This window comes from Rhinolophus sinicus, chromosome 14, assembly GCF_057876585.1.
Source record: "Rhinolophus sinicus isolate RSI-liver-muscle chromosome 14, RSI-T2T, whole genome shotgun sequence".
Taxonomy (NCBI): Eukaryota; Metazoa; Chordata; class Mammalia; order Chiroptera; family Rhinolophidae; genus Rhinolophus; species Rhinolophus sinicus.
Genome location: NC_142514.1, coordinates 55,600,643 through 55,621,961, shown reverse-complemented (window position 1 = coordinate 55,621,961; position 21,319 = coordinate 55,600,643). Strand labels below are relative to the sequence as shown.

General features: G+C 36.7%; 1 protein-coding gene across 4 annotated transcripts in view; it reads left to right on the top strand.

The window, feature by feature from the left end:
* Positions 1 to 21,319, top strand: part of SLC44A5 (solute carrier family 44 member 5) — a 312,300-nt gene that overhangs the window by 176,421 nt on the left and 114,560 nt on the right. For all 4 annotated transcript variants that reach the window (XM_074334959.2, XM_074334957.2, XM_074334958.2 and 1 more), the window contains exon 2: positions 3,959 to 4,007. In XM_074334959.2, the coding sequence (XP_074191060.2) occupies positions 3,959 to 4,007 (49 nt within the window). The remainder of the gene's footprint in view (positions 1 to 3,958; positions 4,008 to 21,319) is intronic.

Here is a 21,319-nt window from a genome sequence, read left to right as displayed (position 1 = left end):
GAGCTAAGCAAGTGCATATATTGGTGGGACTCTTCAGTTGCCCAGAACTGAAGTGAACTAGCAAAAAAAGCAAGGAAGGGGACTTTAGTATAAGGATACAAGGTATCTCATGAAACTCAACTCTGAGCCTCCGGTCTGGTAGGGACTGGAACAGGAAGCTCAAGTCCACCACGTTTTCTATCTCAGCTTCTCTTTGTACATTTGCTGCAGTAATTCCTTTCTGGAAAGCTAGCTTTCTCTGCTTCTCTGCTCTTCGAGTTTTATATCTTGCAGTTCTAATCTCCCACTGACTAACTCACTGTCCATTCTAATTCTAAATTCCTGGGATAGAGTGGCCAGGAGTGACTGGCCCAGCTTCGGTCTCGTGTCCAAACCAGGTCCAGTCACTGATAGTCAGGGAATAGACACATGGGAGAGACTAGGCTGCTGGAGACTCACTCCTGTGGATGAGAGAGGTCAGTTCCCAGAGAAAGGGGGATTAGACACCCTGAAATGTATTTGTTGTTAGGAGGCAGAGTCAGACAAGCAGTCAAAAAAGAGAAGCTGACAATGTGGCAGAGAACTTGACACTGAAGTATATACAGACAGTCTCAAACAGGAAACATTTTACACACTTCCCCTGGAGTAGGAACCAATGTTGGTGTGGGAAGGTATGACTAATGGGATTTGTTTTGCTGCAGTGAGACTGGCAGCGTGTGGAACCCAGGGGGGGTCATTTATCAGCTGTGTGACAATGGGCACTTTCCTTAGCCTCTCCGTACCTTGTTTTTTACATATGTAAAATGAGGGTTATAATAGTTTTCAATCCACCTATATAATAAGGTTATTGTGTCAAAGTAACAAAATAATGCATGAAAGCACTTAGCACAATGCTTAGCATTTAATGCTAAAAACATGTTAAGTATGCTTGCTATTGTCATTATGATAACATTGCTCTATATACCTGATAGATCCCGACATTCTGTTCTTCTTTACGGAGTCCATCTCTTTTCGTGACATAATCTTTGACTTCTAAATATGTATTAATATGTCAAGATGACCCAAAGCTCCAGTTTCTTAACTGCGGTTGAATGCTGGACTTTCAATTAGATGTCACTTCAAAAAAAAAAAAAAAAAGATGTCACTTCAAACTCAAAAAAAGCAAAATAAATCTCATGCTCTTTTTTCTTATAATAACTTTATAAATTCTCCCACCTATTAACGTTCTCAACTGTTTTGACAGCATCGACCTTTCCTTAAACCAAGGCAAAAGACCAGAAGTGATTGAGTATCATAATTTCTAGGTCTGCAGTTTCTTGATTTGGAGTCATATTTGACTTCTGTCTTTTACACTCCAAATCTTACCGTTCATCAAGTGCTATTTATCTTTTCGTGTAATTATATGACTACTAATGAGCATTCACTGGGGGTTTACTAAGGGCCAGCCACTGTTCTAAGCACTTTTACAAGTATTAACTCATTTACTCCTCACAACAACTTTACGGCACAGGTACTATTATTATCCTCATTTACAAATACGGAAACTGAGACTCAAAGGAGTGAAATGACGTGTCTGGGCTCATTCTGATGGAAAGCGACAGAGGACAAGCAGTCTGACTCCAGAGCCATTACTCTTGGCCCGTGAGCCACACGACCACTCTGTGATGAACCTTGAATCTCTCTTTCCATTACTTCCATCACCACTTGGGCAGAGGCTCACATTACTTCACTTCTCTTATTGCAATAGACTCCTAGTTGGTCTCAGTTGGTCTCCTGGATTTTACACCTTGTAATACAACTTGCATATTACTGCTAGTTTGCTCTTAAGCACTGCTTCTACCATGTCACCAATTTGTTCAGAATCCTTCTATGGCTCCCAATGGCCTAGAGTATATAAAATAACTTCCATATATGGTTACAGGAAGCGGAGTACAGCATTAGGAATAGAGACAGTGGAAATGTAATGGCTCTGTGCGATGTCAGAGGGATAGTGGATGGGGGGAGGGGGGTTCACACAGTGTGAGGGATATAAATGATAAACATCTAAGTATTGCTTTGTCTTGTGCACCTGAAACTAATAAAATTATATATATATATTTAAAAAAAATAACTTCCATCCTTGGTTTTCTATGCGTTCTGTAGTCTGATCCCGTACTATCTGTTCAGCTTTGTTTTTTCCTCCTCCTATCCCATTATCCAGGCTGATCTTTTCACCATCCATACAAACATGATAGCCATTCCTAACTTTCTGTGACTTCATTCATCTCTACAGGTCTAAACAGTACCTGTCTGTCTCAAACTATTGTGGCTCTAGGCCTTCCTGACTAATCTCAACTCAACATGGCCTTTCCTTCCTTAGAACTCTCCTAGCACTTTCTTTGTGCCCCTCTTATAATATCATATACTGCCTTGTATTATAGTGATTTGTGTACTTTTCTTATTTCTCTCCCTGTTCTCCAGTTTGTTAACTTGTTGGAGATAGAGACGGTGTTTCACTAAACCTTGTATCCCCCGCAATGCCTCTTTTAATGCAGAGTGTGTAACAGGTGATGGATAGTTACTGAATTTAATCGAGTTCTAGCTTCACCTACCCAGAATGTTTTTCCTTCCCCTTTTGTTTTGCTCCAGTCTTTCACAAAAACTCTTATTTATTGAATCCCCTTGACTGCTCTAGTCCTTGATGAAACCTAATTTCTCGGAACTCTTATAACACTTAAAGCCAATACCACACAATTTAATACTTTATGAATTGTTTTATGTGGTATATTCATTGTTCATGTGGTACAACACAGGGCCTGGTATATAAAGATTCTCAAGAAATATTTGTTGAATGAGTCAATGTGTGGATCTTGCCCCACCAGTTGGAAGGTCTCCAAGATAGGGAAGCCGCCTTATCTATCTTCTATATCCCCTCAGAGTTCTCAGCATACAGTAGGTGTTTTCTGAATATTCATTAAAAGATTGGCTCTTGGATTTCTGTTGCAAGTCTGTCCTTCCCTTCCTGTTGTTCTACCACCAGCCTGTGATGACATTAAAGAAGCCTTTGAGTCCTCATCTTAATTTCCCCATAGAGTATAGGCAAAGTTAGATTGCTGACACACAGGGGGCTCTTTCCAGTCCCTTTTGAAATTCTGTCCTTAATTCAGTACCAGTCCTTCATATGGGGACAAAATCCTAAAGGAGAGGGTGGTAGCGCTTAGGTTGGGGGAGAAAAGTCATGGGCTAGGGATTACAAAATTCAGATCTTCAGCCAGAAATTGTTTTACAGAATTTATTACTGTGTCTGCCCATATAGTACACGTGAGGGAAACAAAGCCATTTCATATGTACCTTGTATTGTTTAAAGATGAGGGTGATGTACAGCAATCATGATGCAACAATGAATGACTAGGGCATCGCCCCAGATGGCATAAAGTCTGGTAGTAGATCTAAAAATAAAATCAATAAAAATGACATTTATATAATAATGGTTTGTATATTCCAAACAGCCAACATGGCAGAGACCAACAGTTACTAATATTCCAACTTTTTGAAGGAAAACCTGATTTACTGAGAGGAAAGGGAGACTGGGAATAAGCGGGCATCTCTGTTATGCTGTGCACCTCACAAGTACTCAGCGATACTTGGCGATGGCAGGTGGTAAAATCGTTTTGCAGACTAGTAAGGCTTCAAATGTCACTACCCAGTATGTACTCCATAATGCTGCTACTCGGAACAGTGAGAGGACATGTGCATAGGGTGCATAGAATATGGTCATTAAGAGTTCTTTTCAGTCTTGCTTCTAGCTGGAGAGAGGGCGAAGGATCGACAGGTGTAACCAACGCGTAATTGAAATCTCACTGGACCAAAGAATGAATTCAACACTGCACTGAGCAGTGAACTAGCCAAGATGTAGATTTTCCTTCATTAATATTTTATATGTGTTGATTTGTCATATTGTTGGCTTTTATCCTTAAAAAGCTCTTTGTTTTAAATGCAGGTGATCCAAGGACATTTGATCCAGATTTCAAAGGACCTGTTGTCAACAGGTAAGCAATTCTTTTCTTGGGAATATATTTTTTAACAAACCACAGAAAGCTTGTTTTTTGGTACCACTTTCCAGTCAATTGACAATTGTGTCTCCTATGAGGGGAAAATGACTTATTTTTAGCCTAAATGTCACCTTATTTATGCAGGGAAATTACACAGAATAAATCTATCCATGAGCCATGAATATCCTTTCCTGTTTATCAAATGAGCTGTTTAAGTTTGTATTTCTCAAAAAGAGAAGCCAAAAAAAAAAAAAATTAAAAAGCTTTACAAGATTTAAGCACTTTGTGGAGAAGCGAACACATTCGAGTAGTTGTTTCATGCACCTGTTTACTCTGTGATTCGCCATTGCAAAGGCAGAGTTGCTATGCCAACTTCCTCCACACCAGGTATTTGTGCCACTCAGCTTCCAAAAGCAAAGAGCTTTCTTTGAGGCAACCATGCACCAATGCATCATGTACACTTTAGCATGTTTTAAAATACTCTGGGGAAATACGTACTTGTCTCAATTGGTGCTTCTCCCCCAAGGTTGCATGGCATTTAAAAATGATCCAATAACTCATAGACCTCTTTTATTATTATTTTTTTACCCTTTATTCCCAGGCTTCTTACTAATCAAAAAGGGGGCTTGCAGGGTAGAATAGCTAAAAATGAAGAGCAAATTATGCTGTTGGTATTTGGATTCTGCTTAGCTTTGACATTGATTTCTGGCAGTTGTATGTCATAATAAACTGTGATGTGGGATAATGACCAGCATGCTTATTTGCACTTGCCAACCATCACCATGTACATTAGCATTTACTGTTATGTCCCTCTGCTAGCCCAGCTTTAAACAAATGTGCATTCAGTTTGTTCTAATTCTGTAAAATACAAGTCATTTGTTTCTGGTTACTCATTCAAAGGTTTATCGATGCCTTCTTTAGAATAATTCTGAAATCTCTCTCATTCTCTCGATGGTAACACCATGAATACATTTTGTTATCCAGTGTGCATCAGCCTCTTCAATATGGAGGTTACTTTTGCTGTACTTGCATTCATTTTATAATAACTAATTTTTGAGAATTGAATTTAGCTAATTAGCTTCAAGGGCACTTTAGATATAATCCAGATTCTTCAACACTAGTGATGATGAGGAGGAGGAGGAGGAGGAGGAGGAAGAAGGAAAAGGAGGAGAAAAAGGAGAAGGGGAAAAAATAAAAAATGAGCTGCCACATTTGAACAGATGAAATACAGATTACACGTGTGCCTTTTCTAGCCATAGAGAAGGAAGCAGAGTTAGGCCTGACTGGCTTCGTGTTTGGGGATAGATAGAGGTGAGATCTCTCTGTACTCCCTTACTTAGAATTTAATGATGGAACCAGGTAGTCCAGGTAAAGTCTACACAACTCTGATAATCACTGTGAGGACAGTAATTTATTTTTTACCTCGGACCTTTTGTGATGCCCTAGGCACCACAAAGACCTTCAGAGGTGAAAAAAATCATTACTCGGCCATACCTCCCCCACTCTTCAATCCAAGAACAGGGGGAGGTATTGTAAAACCACAGGGGCTTAACTATAGGACACAGTGAGTCCATTTGTAACTTTTCAGGCTGCAGGGTTCTACCATGCCCTCTCTGGGAAAATAATTGGGGTGTTTAAGGAGCAAGTAAGAAACCCCAGATTCTTCACATTACCTCTAGCAACAAGGCCAGCTTTCAAAACACCTTTTGCTTACATGACGCCACTTTCGTCCTGAGAGAGCCAGGCTTATCAGGTGTTCAGGCAGACCCTCCCAGCGCTCTCTGCTTGTCATCCACTGTGTTCTGTACACTCTCTCCATTCACAAGGGCATCATTTTGTGCCTAGTGATCACCCAGCTGTAGTTGTTTCCAGAAGAGATGATGGTAATGCCACAAGAGAGATTAACTCAGTTTCTTATTTGTTCCCATATACTAAGAATTGGGTATATGGAAGCTATTGCCTCATAATGTTAACCAAAAATAAAAATGGTTTTTTTTTGTTTTTTTTTTATTAAAGACTCATAAAAATGGTTTTGATAGTCTAAGGTATTTTCCCAGCCCATTTTGGAAACGTAATTATCCAGTGCCCATGTTTTCTCCCCTATATTCAACAAAATTTTAAAAAAGATTAGTTAGTGTTGGATTGAGGTTCTGAGGTTTGTAAACATTTAAGGGGGTGTTCAGCACTATTCTTGGCCATACATGAGAGGGCAAAATGAATGCACATAGAAAACAAAGAAATACATCTCTTTTATAAGATGCTACATGAGAAATTCCTCTTGTAATTTGGAACCAAAAAAAACATCCGTTTAATGGAGAATCAGTGCGCTTTCTTCTATCAGACAAGGAGAACTGTGTAATCCACTGTATTTCTCCTTTTATACTGATGTGTAGAAAGCCCATGGGTAAATTTAAGTTCAGTGCCAGCAACTGCGTTAGCCTTTGAGTAAAGAATTTCTTTTCAGGAGTTTGAATTTCTATTTCTATTTTAACAACTCCATTGCATCCAGGTATTTAAAGTCATTTCATTTAAGATCTTTTCTGGAAAGAGGCAGCATATAGGTAGACAGGTAAATAGAAATGAAAGCCTTGCATGTTCCATAATTGCCTTTCTCTTCCCTTCCTTATACGCAAAATAGAGGAAGGACATATGACTCATACTAATAAAGTTGATAGGTTTGACAATGCTGAAAATAACTATTATAGAAGGTGGAAAATCTGTCTAAAATGTGATAAGATGCATTTATTTGTACCTGAAGCATTCATTGCGGGGAGCAGCAATTTCACTATAATGAAAGGTTCCAGGAGAGAATGAAGAGGCATTGATTATGAATGTCGTAGAGGGGGTTTGTTCATATTGAGGAGTTCATCTAAATGACCTCAGAGTTCTTTTTCAATCTTGAAACTCTATGACTCTGGGAATCAACTTTTAATGCCAAAGCACAGAAGGAAGAGGTGGGCTTCTGACCTAAGATATACACATGCTGATGCTCACCCCATGCTCTTGTGAATTCTGAAGTACCATGATCAAGTGGACATCGCAAATGATTGTGATAACACAATGCAATCTCCTAAAGTTATGCAGTTCTCGTATTTGCTTCTTGTTGAAGTAATCAGTGTGCTTCTTGTCACTGTAGAGGAGACTTAAATATCTAAAGGTGAGGCCTATTATCATGGAAAGTTCCTGCCCAAGCGAACTTGCAGTCTAATAGGAAAGGCAGATAATAAAGGGATTAATATGGTAAGTGCAATAATATAGTTATTGACAGGGGTTCTGGAAACGAAGGCGAGTGTGTCCAGCAGTGCTAGGAGTAAGGAAAGAGGAGTCTAGAAAAACTTCAGAGCAGAGGGGATCCTTCAGCTGGTTTTTGAATACATTCTAAGAAAGGTCAGTGGCACACATCCAAGTATAGAGGTTTGAGAACAATTGTCCTGGAAGTGGTTCAGTGTAAGCAGAACACCCAGTGTGTATGTGCATAAGTGGTAGGAGGCACGAGCAATGGGCTGAGGTAGGGAGAAATGATACTGGAGGGGTAAGAACAGGCAAAATCACCAAGGGTTTATACAACATATCAATGTGTTTGATATTTATTCTATAGACTCTGAGGAGACATTGAAGAATTTTGAGAAAGAAATTGACAATCAATTTAGCATTTTAGAAACTTTTGTTTAGCAAACACTTGGCGAATACTACTCTGTACAAGATCTTAGAGCAAGAACCAGGGACACCTACCTCCTAGACATGATCCCGAGCTTAAAAATTTGTCCTTGTCCTGTTGTATATGTTTGCGTTGGAGGAGAGGAGAGCAGAGATGCAGTCAAACCAGACTGCATGATAGTGAGGTAAACACAACATAGCTGTGCAGGTTGCAATGGAAACCCTAAGGAGAGAGTAAATCATGTGGCAGGATAATGCTGCTTGCGTGGTATGATCACGCTTGAAAGGTACTGAAGGACCCTGTAAGAGTTTCGCTTTGTGTAGGAAAGGGCAAAGAGTGACCCAGAGAGTGCTAGATGTGTGAAGGAAGAGACTGCATGAGTCATGTTTTACAAGTACCTATGTAAGAGGGAAGGAGAGTAAGGTTGGGAAATAAAATTCCTTTGGTAGCAAGAGCTGAGATAAGAGCATTGTACCCTTAGGTAAGGCGTTTGAACTTTATTCTAAAGGGCATGAAATGAATGGAAAGCCACTTTGTTTTTTGCTTTTAATCAGGGTAGTTGCATAGTTATATTTGCTTTAGATTTCTCTATTTGCTATTTCTCCTTTCTCTCCTCACATATACTCCAATACAGACTTATTCCTCTCGACTCTCCTCAACCCGATACTGAGGTCACCAATGACTTCCATATTGCCAAGTACGGTGGGTGACCATACTTGTTTTAATTTTTTGTTTTAATCTTGTAGTGACATCTGACAAAGGTGACCAATCTCTCCTTTCTGAAAAGCTCTTTTCTCTTGGTTTCCTTGATATCATACTCACCTGAAGCCTTTTCCACCTCATTGGCCTCTCCTTTCCAGTCTCTTTTTCTGGCTCTTCAACCTCTGCATGATCTCCCAAGGCTGGAGTGCCACGGGACTTGGGCCTTGGCCTTCTACTCTTCTCTCTCTAGTCTACTTTTAGACTAGGCCAGTAACTTTAAATATTATCTTGTCAGTGAATCCCAAGCTTACATCACTACCAATGACCCCTCCATTGACCTGCATATTTCTGTATTTAGCTGCCTATTTGGTGTCTCTCTTTGGATTCATAATACTTATTCAACCATAATTTGTCTAAAAGAACGCTTGATTCCTATTCTGACCCCAGAGCAATAAAACTTCTTTCCCTTAGTTTTTGCCGTTTCAGGAAATGATACCAATATCCATTCTGTTTTATTCAGGTGATAGATATTTGCTTTTCCTAGCTCCCATATTCATTCTATCATCAAGTCTTACTGGCTTTCACTCCAAAATGTATCCCCAAGCCAACTACTGCTTCATCTTTCTTACTATCACCCCTATCCAGGGCACTACACACCCTGTCTATACTTTTGTACTGGACTCTAGAATGGTCTCCCTTCTTTCACTCCTGGTTTTCTCGAATCCATTCTCCACACAAAACCCTGAGTGAGCTTTCAAATCATAAATTCATTCATGCCATTCTTCTACTTACATATTTTTAATAGCTGCCCATAGCACTTAGATTAAAACTCAAACTCACTGGGTCCTACATGAGTGCCTTCTGTGTAATTTGCTGTCCTCATCCCCTACCACTTTCTCTATCTTCCCCTCTCATTATAATCATACTAGTCTTTTTCCCATTTCTTGAACGTCCTAAACTTGTTTCCATCTTGGGGACTTTGTATTTGTTTTTCCTCTGCCTGAAGTGCTGTGTCCACAGACTTTTACATGGCAGGCTCCCTCTTATCATCCAGCTCTTAACTGTTACTGTCCAAGAGCCCTTCCTGACAACCCAGTCCCCCAGACACTCTTTATCATACCATTTGATTACAGTATTTACTATACAGTATTTATCACTATTGAAAACTGCTTTATTCATTTCTTTGCTTACACAATTGATGTCGGTCTAGAGTGTCATGTCTATGAGAAGACAGATCCTTGTCTTTTTTGTTCATCATTGCATCCCCTGGAGTTAGAAAAGTCTGTGACACAATATGTATTTGTGGAATGATTTTATGAACTATCATCCTAGCTTTAACACTGAATATATACTGGAAAAGACATAAGTTACGGTAGTTAGAATGAAGGCAGAATACCACATAGAAAACCAGCTGACAAATGGTTAAAACGTGGACTAGGGCAGTGATCCGAGGAGAGAAGCAATCTAAGAGGCAATGAGAAGACAAAAATCTGTAAGGCCTTAGGACTGATTGTATGTTGGGGTAGAAGAGAGACTCTAGCATAACTGTGGCTAATAATTATAGTCTCCAAAGTAGGGAACACATGAGGATGACCAGGAATGATTATGAAGAACAGAGAAAACCATGAGTTTAGGTTTTGAAGTGTTGAGTTTGGGATGCCTGTGGCATAACCAGGTGGGAATATTTAGTAGAAAGAAATATACTTCTGAAAATCTTTGAAATATTGATATCTTTCTTTTAACTAAAAAAACCCAACCAAACAAAAAACAAAAGTATCCAAATAAAGGGGACATTTTGAAGTAATATTAAAGTCTAATTTAAAAATGTGTAAGTGTTCTCTTCTGAGTAGTGTTTCCTGGTCACCCCTAGAGTGAACTGCGGATACCTTCCTTGGTGTTCTGAGTGCTCTGTGCACTTATAACAGTGTGCTGTAATTAATAGTTTGCTTGGCTAGCTCCTCAATTAAGCTATGAGTTCTGCTAAGTAGAGTTGCACATAGCAGACCCATTAGTGACAGTTTGGATCATGTCACACACTCTATTCAAATTTCACCGGTGAGTTCCCACTGCCTACAAATTAACTCCAAGCACCTTAATATGATAATAAAATCCCGACACAAATTTGTCTTAAGAACATCTCCCTAAACTGCTCTCTCTGGGGTTTCTAAACCCTTGAATGAGCTCTCTATTGAGCCCAACCAGTCATGTACATTTCTACAGGGTCTGAAAATTGATTTTGGTCAGTGCCCTAGAATTACTCCAACTCAAGGATGATGACTGGCGCTAACAAAATTCACAAGAAACTGATATGTAAAACCAGAATGCCAGTGCAGTAATTTACACTGAGAAATGTCATTGTTGAGAAAGCCTGGTGTTCCCATTGTCCTGACGTCCCTTTAGGCAAACTACATGAGAAACCTAATTATCACAAGGTTGCTTTATGAGTATTCAGTCGGAACAAAGAGATGACACGAGTGGGATGTGATGGCATCAGGCTTTGCCAGACTGTGCTGCCCGTCAGCAGAGCAGAGTCTGCACATTGAGCCTCATAGCAGTTTAACTTGGTGCCTAACCTGGAGAATGCTTGGATGGGCAGAGCTGTTTCATCATTTTTACTTCTCTGTGGATACATTCATAAATTCAACAAGTTGAAAGTCAAGGCTTGGTGAACTGGAAATCTTGCAGTCTCATTGAGGTAACTATGTACATCTCTGTTTTAATTATGTATGGATTTCACAGTGTAACTCAGAAAGCAGTATTATTTTTTTATTCTCTCAAGTTTGGGGGAAGCACCTTACTGTCACATAAAGTGGTCGTCTTCCTTGCTCCATCGACCTGCTCAGGGTCTGCCTCCTCTTACCCCAGCCTTTGAGTGCCTTATCTTTGCTGAAATCTTGCAGCTTTTGCAATGAATGATAAACTTCACATGCTACATGTGACTTCTCTCTAGCTTTTGGTACTCATGTATTGTCTTGTTATCTGGTTTGCAATTGGAGGACAAAGATCTGTATTTAGCATATGTGCAAGTACTTAATGATGAGGCCTGGCTTTTTCACCCTCTCTCAGTATACCACCAGTTAGAGCACGTACTCCTTGGACGGCATTCTGTTCATAAAGAATGGCGTTATTTCATAAGAAAAGATGAAATAGTACCATTTGCGACAACATGGATGGATCTTGAGAGTATAATGCTAAGCAAAATAAGTCAGACAGAAAAAGTAGAGAACCATGTGATTTCACTGATATGTGGTATATAAACCTGAAAACAATAGAAGAACAAGACAAACAAATGAAGAAACAAAATCTGATAGACACAGACAATAGTTTAGTGGTTATCAGAGGGGAAGGGGAAGGTGGGGTGTAGATGAAGGTAAAGGGGACCCAATATATGGTGATGAAAGGAGAACTGACTCTGGGTGGTGAACACAAATGTGATATATAGATGATGTAATACAGAATTGTACACCTGAAATCTACATAACTTTACTAACAATTTTTACCCCAATAAACTTTAATTAAAAAAAAAAAAAGAATGGGGTTATTTCTTCCAGGGTTGTGCTTAAAAATGTCAGCATTCATTTAATTTGCATCGTCTTTCAGGTGAGTTTTTTCTATTAAAGATAAATAAACAAATAAATGCCATCTCCATGTCCTTTATCACAGGGTGCAAATTGTAGCTATTTGAACTTTATTTTTCCAGACTTGGACCACAGATCAAGCAAAAGGTCATAACATTTTAATGACTTTACTCTGACATAAAAAGAATGAGATAAACAGAATATGCTGATTTACTGGAGCCTGTAAATCTTTGACCTGGTTTGACACAACATACACTATATATGGTGTCACGCCCTCTGTGGACATTTCATAAGATCTAATTGAATGGAAACATAGTGTGAGATGTATTCCATAAGTCCTAGCAATGCAATTCATTCAGAGAACTCTGGTACTGCTTTCCTATTAGCTGGGCATCACATTAAGGAATTTGAACTCTCATATCTCACTAATGTCTTCTGAAAGTGATGTAAGATTTGGACAGCATCTCAGCGAGTGCTTTAAGTAACAATTTTGAAGTCCTGGAGTTCAAACCCATACATGACTCTTCACTAATATATGATGAATGTTTTGCCTCACATGTGATAGTGCTATGGCCATTATTCAGCCTCTTTTGAGGGTCACTCCTGTGTTTATCCATAGGTTCTATGTCATACTGCTTCCTCCCCATCATTGTTTTCCTTAATTTCTTAAGCAAATATTTATAGTACATTTTACACTATAAGAATTATGCCAGTTGGTAATAATACAAAGGTAGGATATCATTTTCCTCAAGGAATTAACAAATAATATAAGAGACAGACAACTGAAAAGACTTCACACTTCAATGTGGAAAGTTCTGTCATGGAAGAGAGAACACAGGATCTGGCTCTCAGCGATGGATGTCTGATGTGGCTGCTATTCCAAAGATTAATATTCATTTATTCTCATTCAACCAATATTTATCGATCATCTATTACATGCCCTGTCTCCTTAGGCATTAGAGATACAGTGATGAGCAAGATAGACAGCATCCTTTCTTGGAAGAGGCCAGACAACATCTGAGAAATGAACATGACAGTTTCATAAGATGATAAGTACAAGGAAAAAAAATAAAACAGGGTGATGTGATAGTGCCAGCTGGGTGTGTGTGTAGGAGCAGTAATTTAGATTTGGTGGTGAGGAAAGACCTTTCTATGGAGGTGACAATTGAAATGAGACTTGACTGATAAGGAGAAGCCAGCCATGCAAAGATTGAGGACATAACATTGCAGCTAGAGGAACAGCAAAATGTAAAGTCTCTAAGGTAGGAATAAGCTTAGTATGCTCAAGGAGCAGAAAGAAGGCAAGAGTGTGTGCAGCATGGTGCATGGAGGACAGGGTGGGGAGTGGGTTGGAAGGAGATCCCTGCAATCACATTATAGTAAGTGTGATGGAAAAGCCATTGGAGGGTTTTAATAGGACACTGAGTTAATCTAATATATGTTTTTAAAACTCATACTGACTACTGTGTGGAGAATGTGTTTCAAGAATTTAAATGCAAGGGCAGAGAGATCAATAAGAAGCTTCACTTAGTCATCTAAGTGGAGGAGTGGATTAGACTAGGGTGATGGTAGTGGAGATGGAGAGATGTGACTAGATTCAAGATATACCGTGTTTCCCCCAAAAAAGACCTAGCCCGACAATCAGCTCTAATGTGTCTTTCTGAGCAAAAATTAACATAAGATCCGGTATTGTATTGTATTGTATTGTATTGTATTATATTATATTATATTATATTATATTATATTATATTATATTATATTATATTATATTATATTATATTATATTATATTATATTATATTATATTATATTATATTATATTATATTATATTATATTATATTATATTATATTATATTATATTATATTATATTATATTATATTATATTATATTATATTATATTATATTATATTATATTATATTATATTATATTATATTATATTATATTATATTATATTATATTATATTATATTATATTATATTATATTATATTATATTATATTATATTATATTATATTATATTATATTATATTATATTATATTATATTATATTATATTATATTATATTATATTATATTATATTATATTATATTATATTATATTATATTATATTATATTATATTATATTATATTATATTATATTATATTATATTATATTATATTATATTATATTATATTATATTATATTATATTATATTATATTATATTATATTATATTATATTATATTATATTATATTATATTATATTATATTATATTATATTATATTATATTATATTATATTATATTATATTATATTATATTATATTATATTATATTATATTATATTATATTATATTATATTATATTATATTATATTATATTATATTATATTATATTATATTATATTATATTATATTATATTATATTATATTATATTATATTATATTATATTATATTATATTATATTATATTATATTATATTATATTATATTATATTATATTATATTATATTATATTATATTATATTATATTATATTATATTATATTATATTATATTATATTATATTATATTATATTATATTATATTATATTATATTATATTATATTATATTATATTATATTATATTATATTATATTATATTATATTATATTATATTATATTATATTATATTATATTATATTATATTATATTATATTATATTATATTATATTATATTATATTATATTATATTATATTATATTATATTATATTATATTATATTATATTATATTATATTATATTATATTATATTATATTATATTATATTATATTATATTATATTATATTATATTATATTATATTATATTATATTATATTATATTATATTATATTATATTATATTATATTATATTATATTATATTATATTATATTATATTATATTATATTATATTATATTATATTATATTATATTATATTATATTATATTATATTATATTATATTATATTATATTATATTATATTATATTATATTATATTATATTATATTATATTATATTATATTATATTATATTATATTATATTATATTATATTATATTATATTATATTATATTATATTATATTATATTATATTATATTATATTATATTATATTATATTATATTATATTATATTATATTATATTATATACCTGGTCTTATGTTATAGTAAAATAAAAGCGGGTCTTATATTAATTTTTGCTCCAAAAGACACATTAGAGCTGATGGTCCTGCTAGGTCTTATTTTCGGGGAAACATGGTCCTCTGGTAGTAGAGGTGGCAGTACTTTCTGATATAAGGGGTAAGAGAAAGAAAAGAGCCACAGATCACTGCTAGATTTGTGACTTAAACAACTGGGTGAATGATGATTCCCTATATGAAGAATGGAAAGTTAGGGGAGGAACAGATTTGCTGGTGCAGGGGTTGAGACTTCTGTTTTGGCTGTGTAGAGATTGAGATGTCGAATGGAAACCCTTGTGGTGATGAACATATGAGTCTGGAGCTCATTGAAGAATAAGGTGAAGGATGGAGATTTAGATAACATTTAGAGCCAAGTGTATGGATGAGATCACTTAGGAGGGTGGAGAAGGAGCCAAGAACAAAACTCTGGGTTTCACTACATTTGGAGGTGAGGCAGAGGAGGAGGGGGAGCCAGCAAAGGAGACAGAAGGAGCACCCAGTGAGTTAGGGTAAAAGCCAGAAGAATGTGATGTTAGAGAAGCTAAAAGAAGAGTGTTACAAGAAGAGTTTGTTTTCTGTTTATTTATCTTTAAAGTTGTGTTGTTTAAAACTCTGTTGACTGCTTTGAGAAGTCAAGTAAGATAAAAATCGAGAAGTGACCGTTGGATTGGGCAACATGAAAATCATCAGTGACCTCATGAAAAGCAATATCAGTGAGGAAGTGGGTACTCAGGTCTGATTGGAGAGAGAGAATGTGAGGTGAAAACCGGGAGGGGGCTACTAGAGACAAGTCTTTCAGTAAGTTGGAGGATGAGGAGAATCTGGGATCAAAGTAGAGTTTTCTGAAGATAAAACATACTGGAACATGATAGTGGGTGGTGCTGGAGACAATCCAGGACATTGATGATTCAAGAGAAAGAGAAAATTGTAGAGATGAAATCCTAAAAATGGAACCCAAACACAGTTGGGTTGGTAGGAAAATCTGGCCTTTGGCAGGAACAGCGATTCCTAGTCCATAGTGTAAAATGATAAGCAGGGGAAAGGGTAGAGATGCTGAGTGTCAATAGTTTTGATGATGCAAAGAAGACAGATTCTTTCTTTTGCTTTTAACTTCTCAATAAAATATGTGGTATGATCCTCAGATAAGGGTGGGCTGGCGGTGGAAGTGGATGTGGTGGCAAGCCCAGGTGTCTGAGGACCAAGAGGGGAAAGTATGAAGCAGTCATTTTGGAAAGTGAGAAAGTGAACATACCCATATTCTTAATCCAGAATATATACATTTGAATTTCCCATATAGAGATTATTATCTTAGTCTTAGAAAGACTTAAGAGAACCTAAAAACCACCAATGATTCTGATGGACCGTAACAATTTTTAGACACATATTAGGTACCTAAATTATGTGAACCAGAAGATCCTGAGGCAGGTGAAGTTCGGTGGCAATACCCTGGGTGTTTCACATGGTAGGAGGGTCTTGAACAATATTTAGAAGGAAGGGTCATGCTATCAAAAGAGGCATCTTTTATGCAATGGCTTAAAGACAAGATAAGCATGTACCATGAAAAGCAGATTTGCTGAGTTAGATTGGAAAGCAGAGGCTGGATATAACATATAGCTGAAAAATAGAAGGAACTGGGCACATGTATGAAATATTGGATATGAAATATTAACAAGATTTCATTTCAGTTACCACAGAGAAGGAAAAAAGAAGAAGTGTAGGCAGATTCCAGATCAGGCACTAGTTTATTTCTTCATTCATCTGTTAATCACTTGGGTCACACAGAGATGAGTAAGACACAGACTGTGCTCTCAATAAACTTAAAATTTAAACCACTAACTATAATGTAAAAAATGAATCACTTGCTAAATGTAGGTACAAGCATAATTCAGGGGGACAGAATAAAATGAACAAAATGAATAATTATTCCTGATTGGAAGGCTCAAGCAATGTTTCTTGAAGGCATCGTTTGAGCTGGACCTTGGAGGAGGAGAATGATTCTGACAGAGAATGAAGAAGAGAATCAGAGTCACTGAGGCATGTGCTGCAGATTGGGTTCTCCAGAAGCAGTTGCTGAGATAGAGTTTGGGGTGCAAGCTCTTTATTAGGGCTCACACCTGTGAAAAGAAGGGGAAGGAAGTGGGATTACACAGAAAGCGGTATCAGTCTGCTACCAGACTCCTGAAAGCCTCAGTCCATGCTGCAGGGAGCCTGGTGCAAGTACTACATCCCCCAGGGTCTGGAGTACCTCTGAAGGGGCAGCACCTTTATGAGCGCAGCTGGCTCAGTCCCTGGTTTGTCAGCTTTCCTTGAAGGTATGACCTGGGGTGAAGCGGCTAAGCCGCATCCTGAACATGCTGGTGGCTAGAGACTATCTGTGAGCACACTTGCCACAACTGGGCAACCGGTCCTCCTTGAAGGGAACCTAGTAGCACATCTCCGTGTGGCCCACAGCATGTAAGTAAGTGTAGGCCTGTCCTCATTGTGCTCCCGAGGGGGTGGGAGAGAGACCAGGGCAAAAGGACTTTGGGAATGAAGCTGAACAGATCATTTGGGATGATAGCCTGAAAGTCATGATAAAGATTGGGGATTTTTTTTTCTCTCTTATAGGGATTTGTTAAGGGAATTAAGTAGGGCTATATGATCATCTGATGCTCTGCCTTCAGGGAGCTCCAGGTAGTAAACACGGGCAGCAGAATCTCTTAGCAGTAATAGCTGCCATAGACCACAGCTGCCTAATGAATGTCTGGGGCGGAGGGGATAGACCATACATGACATTGTGTCCCTTATCATTTGGATCTTCTATTCTTGGATGACAGTGACCTTGATGGTTCATGCAGCACAGATAATGTCCCTTCACCCTTACCGTGATTGCAAGTAAAAGATTTCTAGCTCCTCTTTTTGGAGAAGCTAATACTTATCTTCATTCCCATATACCTGTATCAGAAAAACGTAGCTGTGGGAGAAGAATATATTCTTCAAATACTGTTGTGCTCAGGCCGTTTTACTATTTAATGGATTTGTTTTTCACTTGCTCTCCATCAATAATTACATATACTTTAAATGGGACTTCTTTTGGTGGGGAAATAGAAAGAGAGATGTGTTTTGTTTCATTTTGATTCTATTTTAAAAGCAGAGGTAGTTTGTGTCCAGATGGAGCAGGAGACCAGCAAGTGGACACAGTTGGAAAGCCCGCAGGGATGGAAGGCAGCAGGCAGCTTCCAAGGGCTTGGGCCCTGGGGTCTGGCGCTCACTTTGTGACTGGGCTCTAGAATGTGAAAGGAGGACTCTGGGGGCAATCCAAGTAGCAGCATCCATTATTGGATTTCTATGTCATTCAGAAACCAGCAGAGTGGAACCAGGTTGCCAAGTGTGAATAGAACCACAGAGGACTCAAGAGTACAAAGAGTACAGCAGCAAGCAGAAAGGCAAGGCCTGAAAGAAGTCACTTCACTCACTAGCATGCCACTTTAATTGCTTTTCTTAATGTAATGACTGTGCAGGGTTTTGAGGCCAAGTTTATTTTCTAGTTAGACCTGTGAGAAAAAATTAGGGAAGAAATATATCAGATTTTATCTGGATAATGCTATTTAATCTAAATCTTTTTCAAATTGTGTATTAGGTTTTTTTAAATGGTTATTTTGCTTGGTTAGTTCAATAAGGAATTATTACATAAGTAGAGTATGCAACGGTCAGTTAAGCATACTTGAGATGCTTTTCAGTTCCGATAGTAAAGCCATCGCTCAGGCCCCAAATGGCGAAAGTGACAATGAACTTCACAGCTGTACATTTTTAAAGTCTGGACATGATAAAATTAGAGTAAAACTTCCCAACACATATCATATTGTCATTTTGATTTCAGTTACTTGTTGAAAATTGATCTCAGATGTCATTGTGTTTCGTGATTTACAAGCATTGATATCACTTTACATGCTCTGGACTTTTGAATTCAGGTCATTATGAGTTTATTTCAAACTGGCAGTCTCCTATTTATTTGATGAACGTCTTCAAGAACCAGTTCCTTCATGTTGGCAAAGTTGTGGCCCTGTGAATTATTACTTATCTTATGTTTTCGGTAATTTGTTGTCTGTCCTTCACAGGATACTTTCTGTCATAGTCAAAAAATAAATAAATAAAGCTTAAAATCCACGCTAAACATTGAAAGAAAATAAGTAATATTTGCTCAGCATTTAAAGGAAAAAAAAAAAAAAAACACCAGAATTGATGGTTACCATGTGCCTTATTTCTTAATTTTTTCCTTCCTGAAAACTCTCCTTTGTAATGAGCATTATCTTATAGGTCCCCTTTGCATAAAAGGGTAAGTTTGTCCCCTGCAATAAGTGGAGAAGGCATTGTTATTTTATAGTTTTGCATTTGATATCACAACTTGTTTTTCTCAGATTTGGGGGACCAAATTTATAACAAAATAAACCATCTTCTCTATTCTATGCATTATCCATAATTTAATTTTCTCCTGTTCAGTAAAAGAGGAAATGATACTCCATCTCTTCCTTCCTGGTGTAGGTTTGATTTCCTATCCCACTGCCATCACCTTCCTCCCTAAAACCCTGGCTTTGATGTTTGTACATAAGAGTTTATGAATTTATTTAATGCCCTTGGTGTCCCTAAACTTGCTTATGGGAGTGTTGGTGTGCCGTTTATTGACTGGGATCTAGTTTGGATCGAACATCACACCTACTTCCCTAACCTTGTATACCATCTGTTTCATTTCCTATTCAGTTGGAGAGTTAAACTAACACACAAACTTTAGAGAGTTGTTAAGTGCTAAATTATGTTGGGGGTTGTAAGAGCAATAGGATTTGATTTCCAGTTAGAGAAGAGGGCACTGACTTAAAGATCAGATTTAATATAGGAGACAGCTTTTGAACTGAGCCTGGAAAGATGAGTATTTTGTAAGAAAAGAATGAAGTACTCCAGGTTAAAAAAGCCTCAAGGGTAAAGGCAAGGAGTCTTCAGTCAGCACGTGGAATACTGTCCTGAGCACAGGGCTTCATCTCTAGTAGATTTCCTGAATGAACATATATGTAGAGAGAGAGAAAAGGAATGAGAGTGTCCAGTTTGCATTAGGACCTGCGCCCAACTATTGATGAAACAACTTGTTCGCCTGAGTTGACCCCCTTTGAACTGGCCCAGTTCTGTCATTGGATTGATCGTTTTTGAATAGTTGTCTTGATATTGAGTAGACATTGTCTCAGCTTCCTTAATGAGGAGCACGGTATTTTCTCTCAATCTCTGTAAGGAACTTTTATTGTCTGAGTGTGCCAAACTGAGGAATCCCTTTGCCACAACCTTATGGTCTGAGACTTAGATTTTAATTTCCTTAAAAATCAGAAGCCAGGATGACACAGGCTGAGTAGGTTTTGCACCTTTGGGAATGTTCAGAAGAAAATAAGAATATGTTATTTACAAGTTGGAGCAGCCATAGAAATGAATTTGTTTTCAGAAATCTATTCATTTATTTAAGTGGGTAATACATGGGGTAAATGATTCACACCGTACAGAAAACACAGAGTCCCTAGTACCTCAGAATCTTGCCTCAGAGATTAAACGTATTATCAATGCCTGTGTATCCTTTCAAATAAATGTATATATTTAAAAGTGTGTGTATGTGTGTGTGTATGTGTGTGTGTGAGCATGTGTTCGTCTGTATATCCATTTCCTTATATAAATAATAACATGTTATCATAGCATTCTATATTTTCTGACCCTAGCAATATATCTGGGAAATGTATACTATAATTCTTCAGTATAACAGTTTGAAGAGAGGTCTTAAATGACATACATCAGACTCTTAAAATTTTATTATACAATTTGAAGAAATAATGTCCTTAATACCCTTCTCTGTCTTCTACTCACATATGAAGGTCAAGTCCACATGTCCCCTTTCTAACCCTTAGTTCTAGTTACTCTTTGGCAGAATCAATTGTGGTCTTGTCTGTGTTCTCTAAACACTTTATACATTGTACCTACTCCATTTGTGACCCTGATCATATTGAGGATCCTTGAATAGAGTATGAGTTCCTTGACGCTTCTTTTTCTCTGGGTCATCATTCTCTAGCACAGAGTCTGGTATATATCTAGTAGGTGGTCAATATGTATTTGCTTAATTACAAAAAATGTGTGAGCTCCTTAACCTTCACTGTGCATAGAATCCATATTTTTTTTTCCTTGTTGTTGT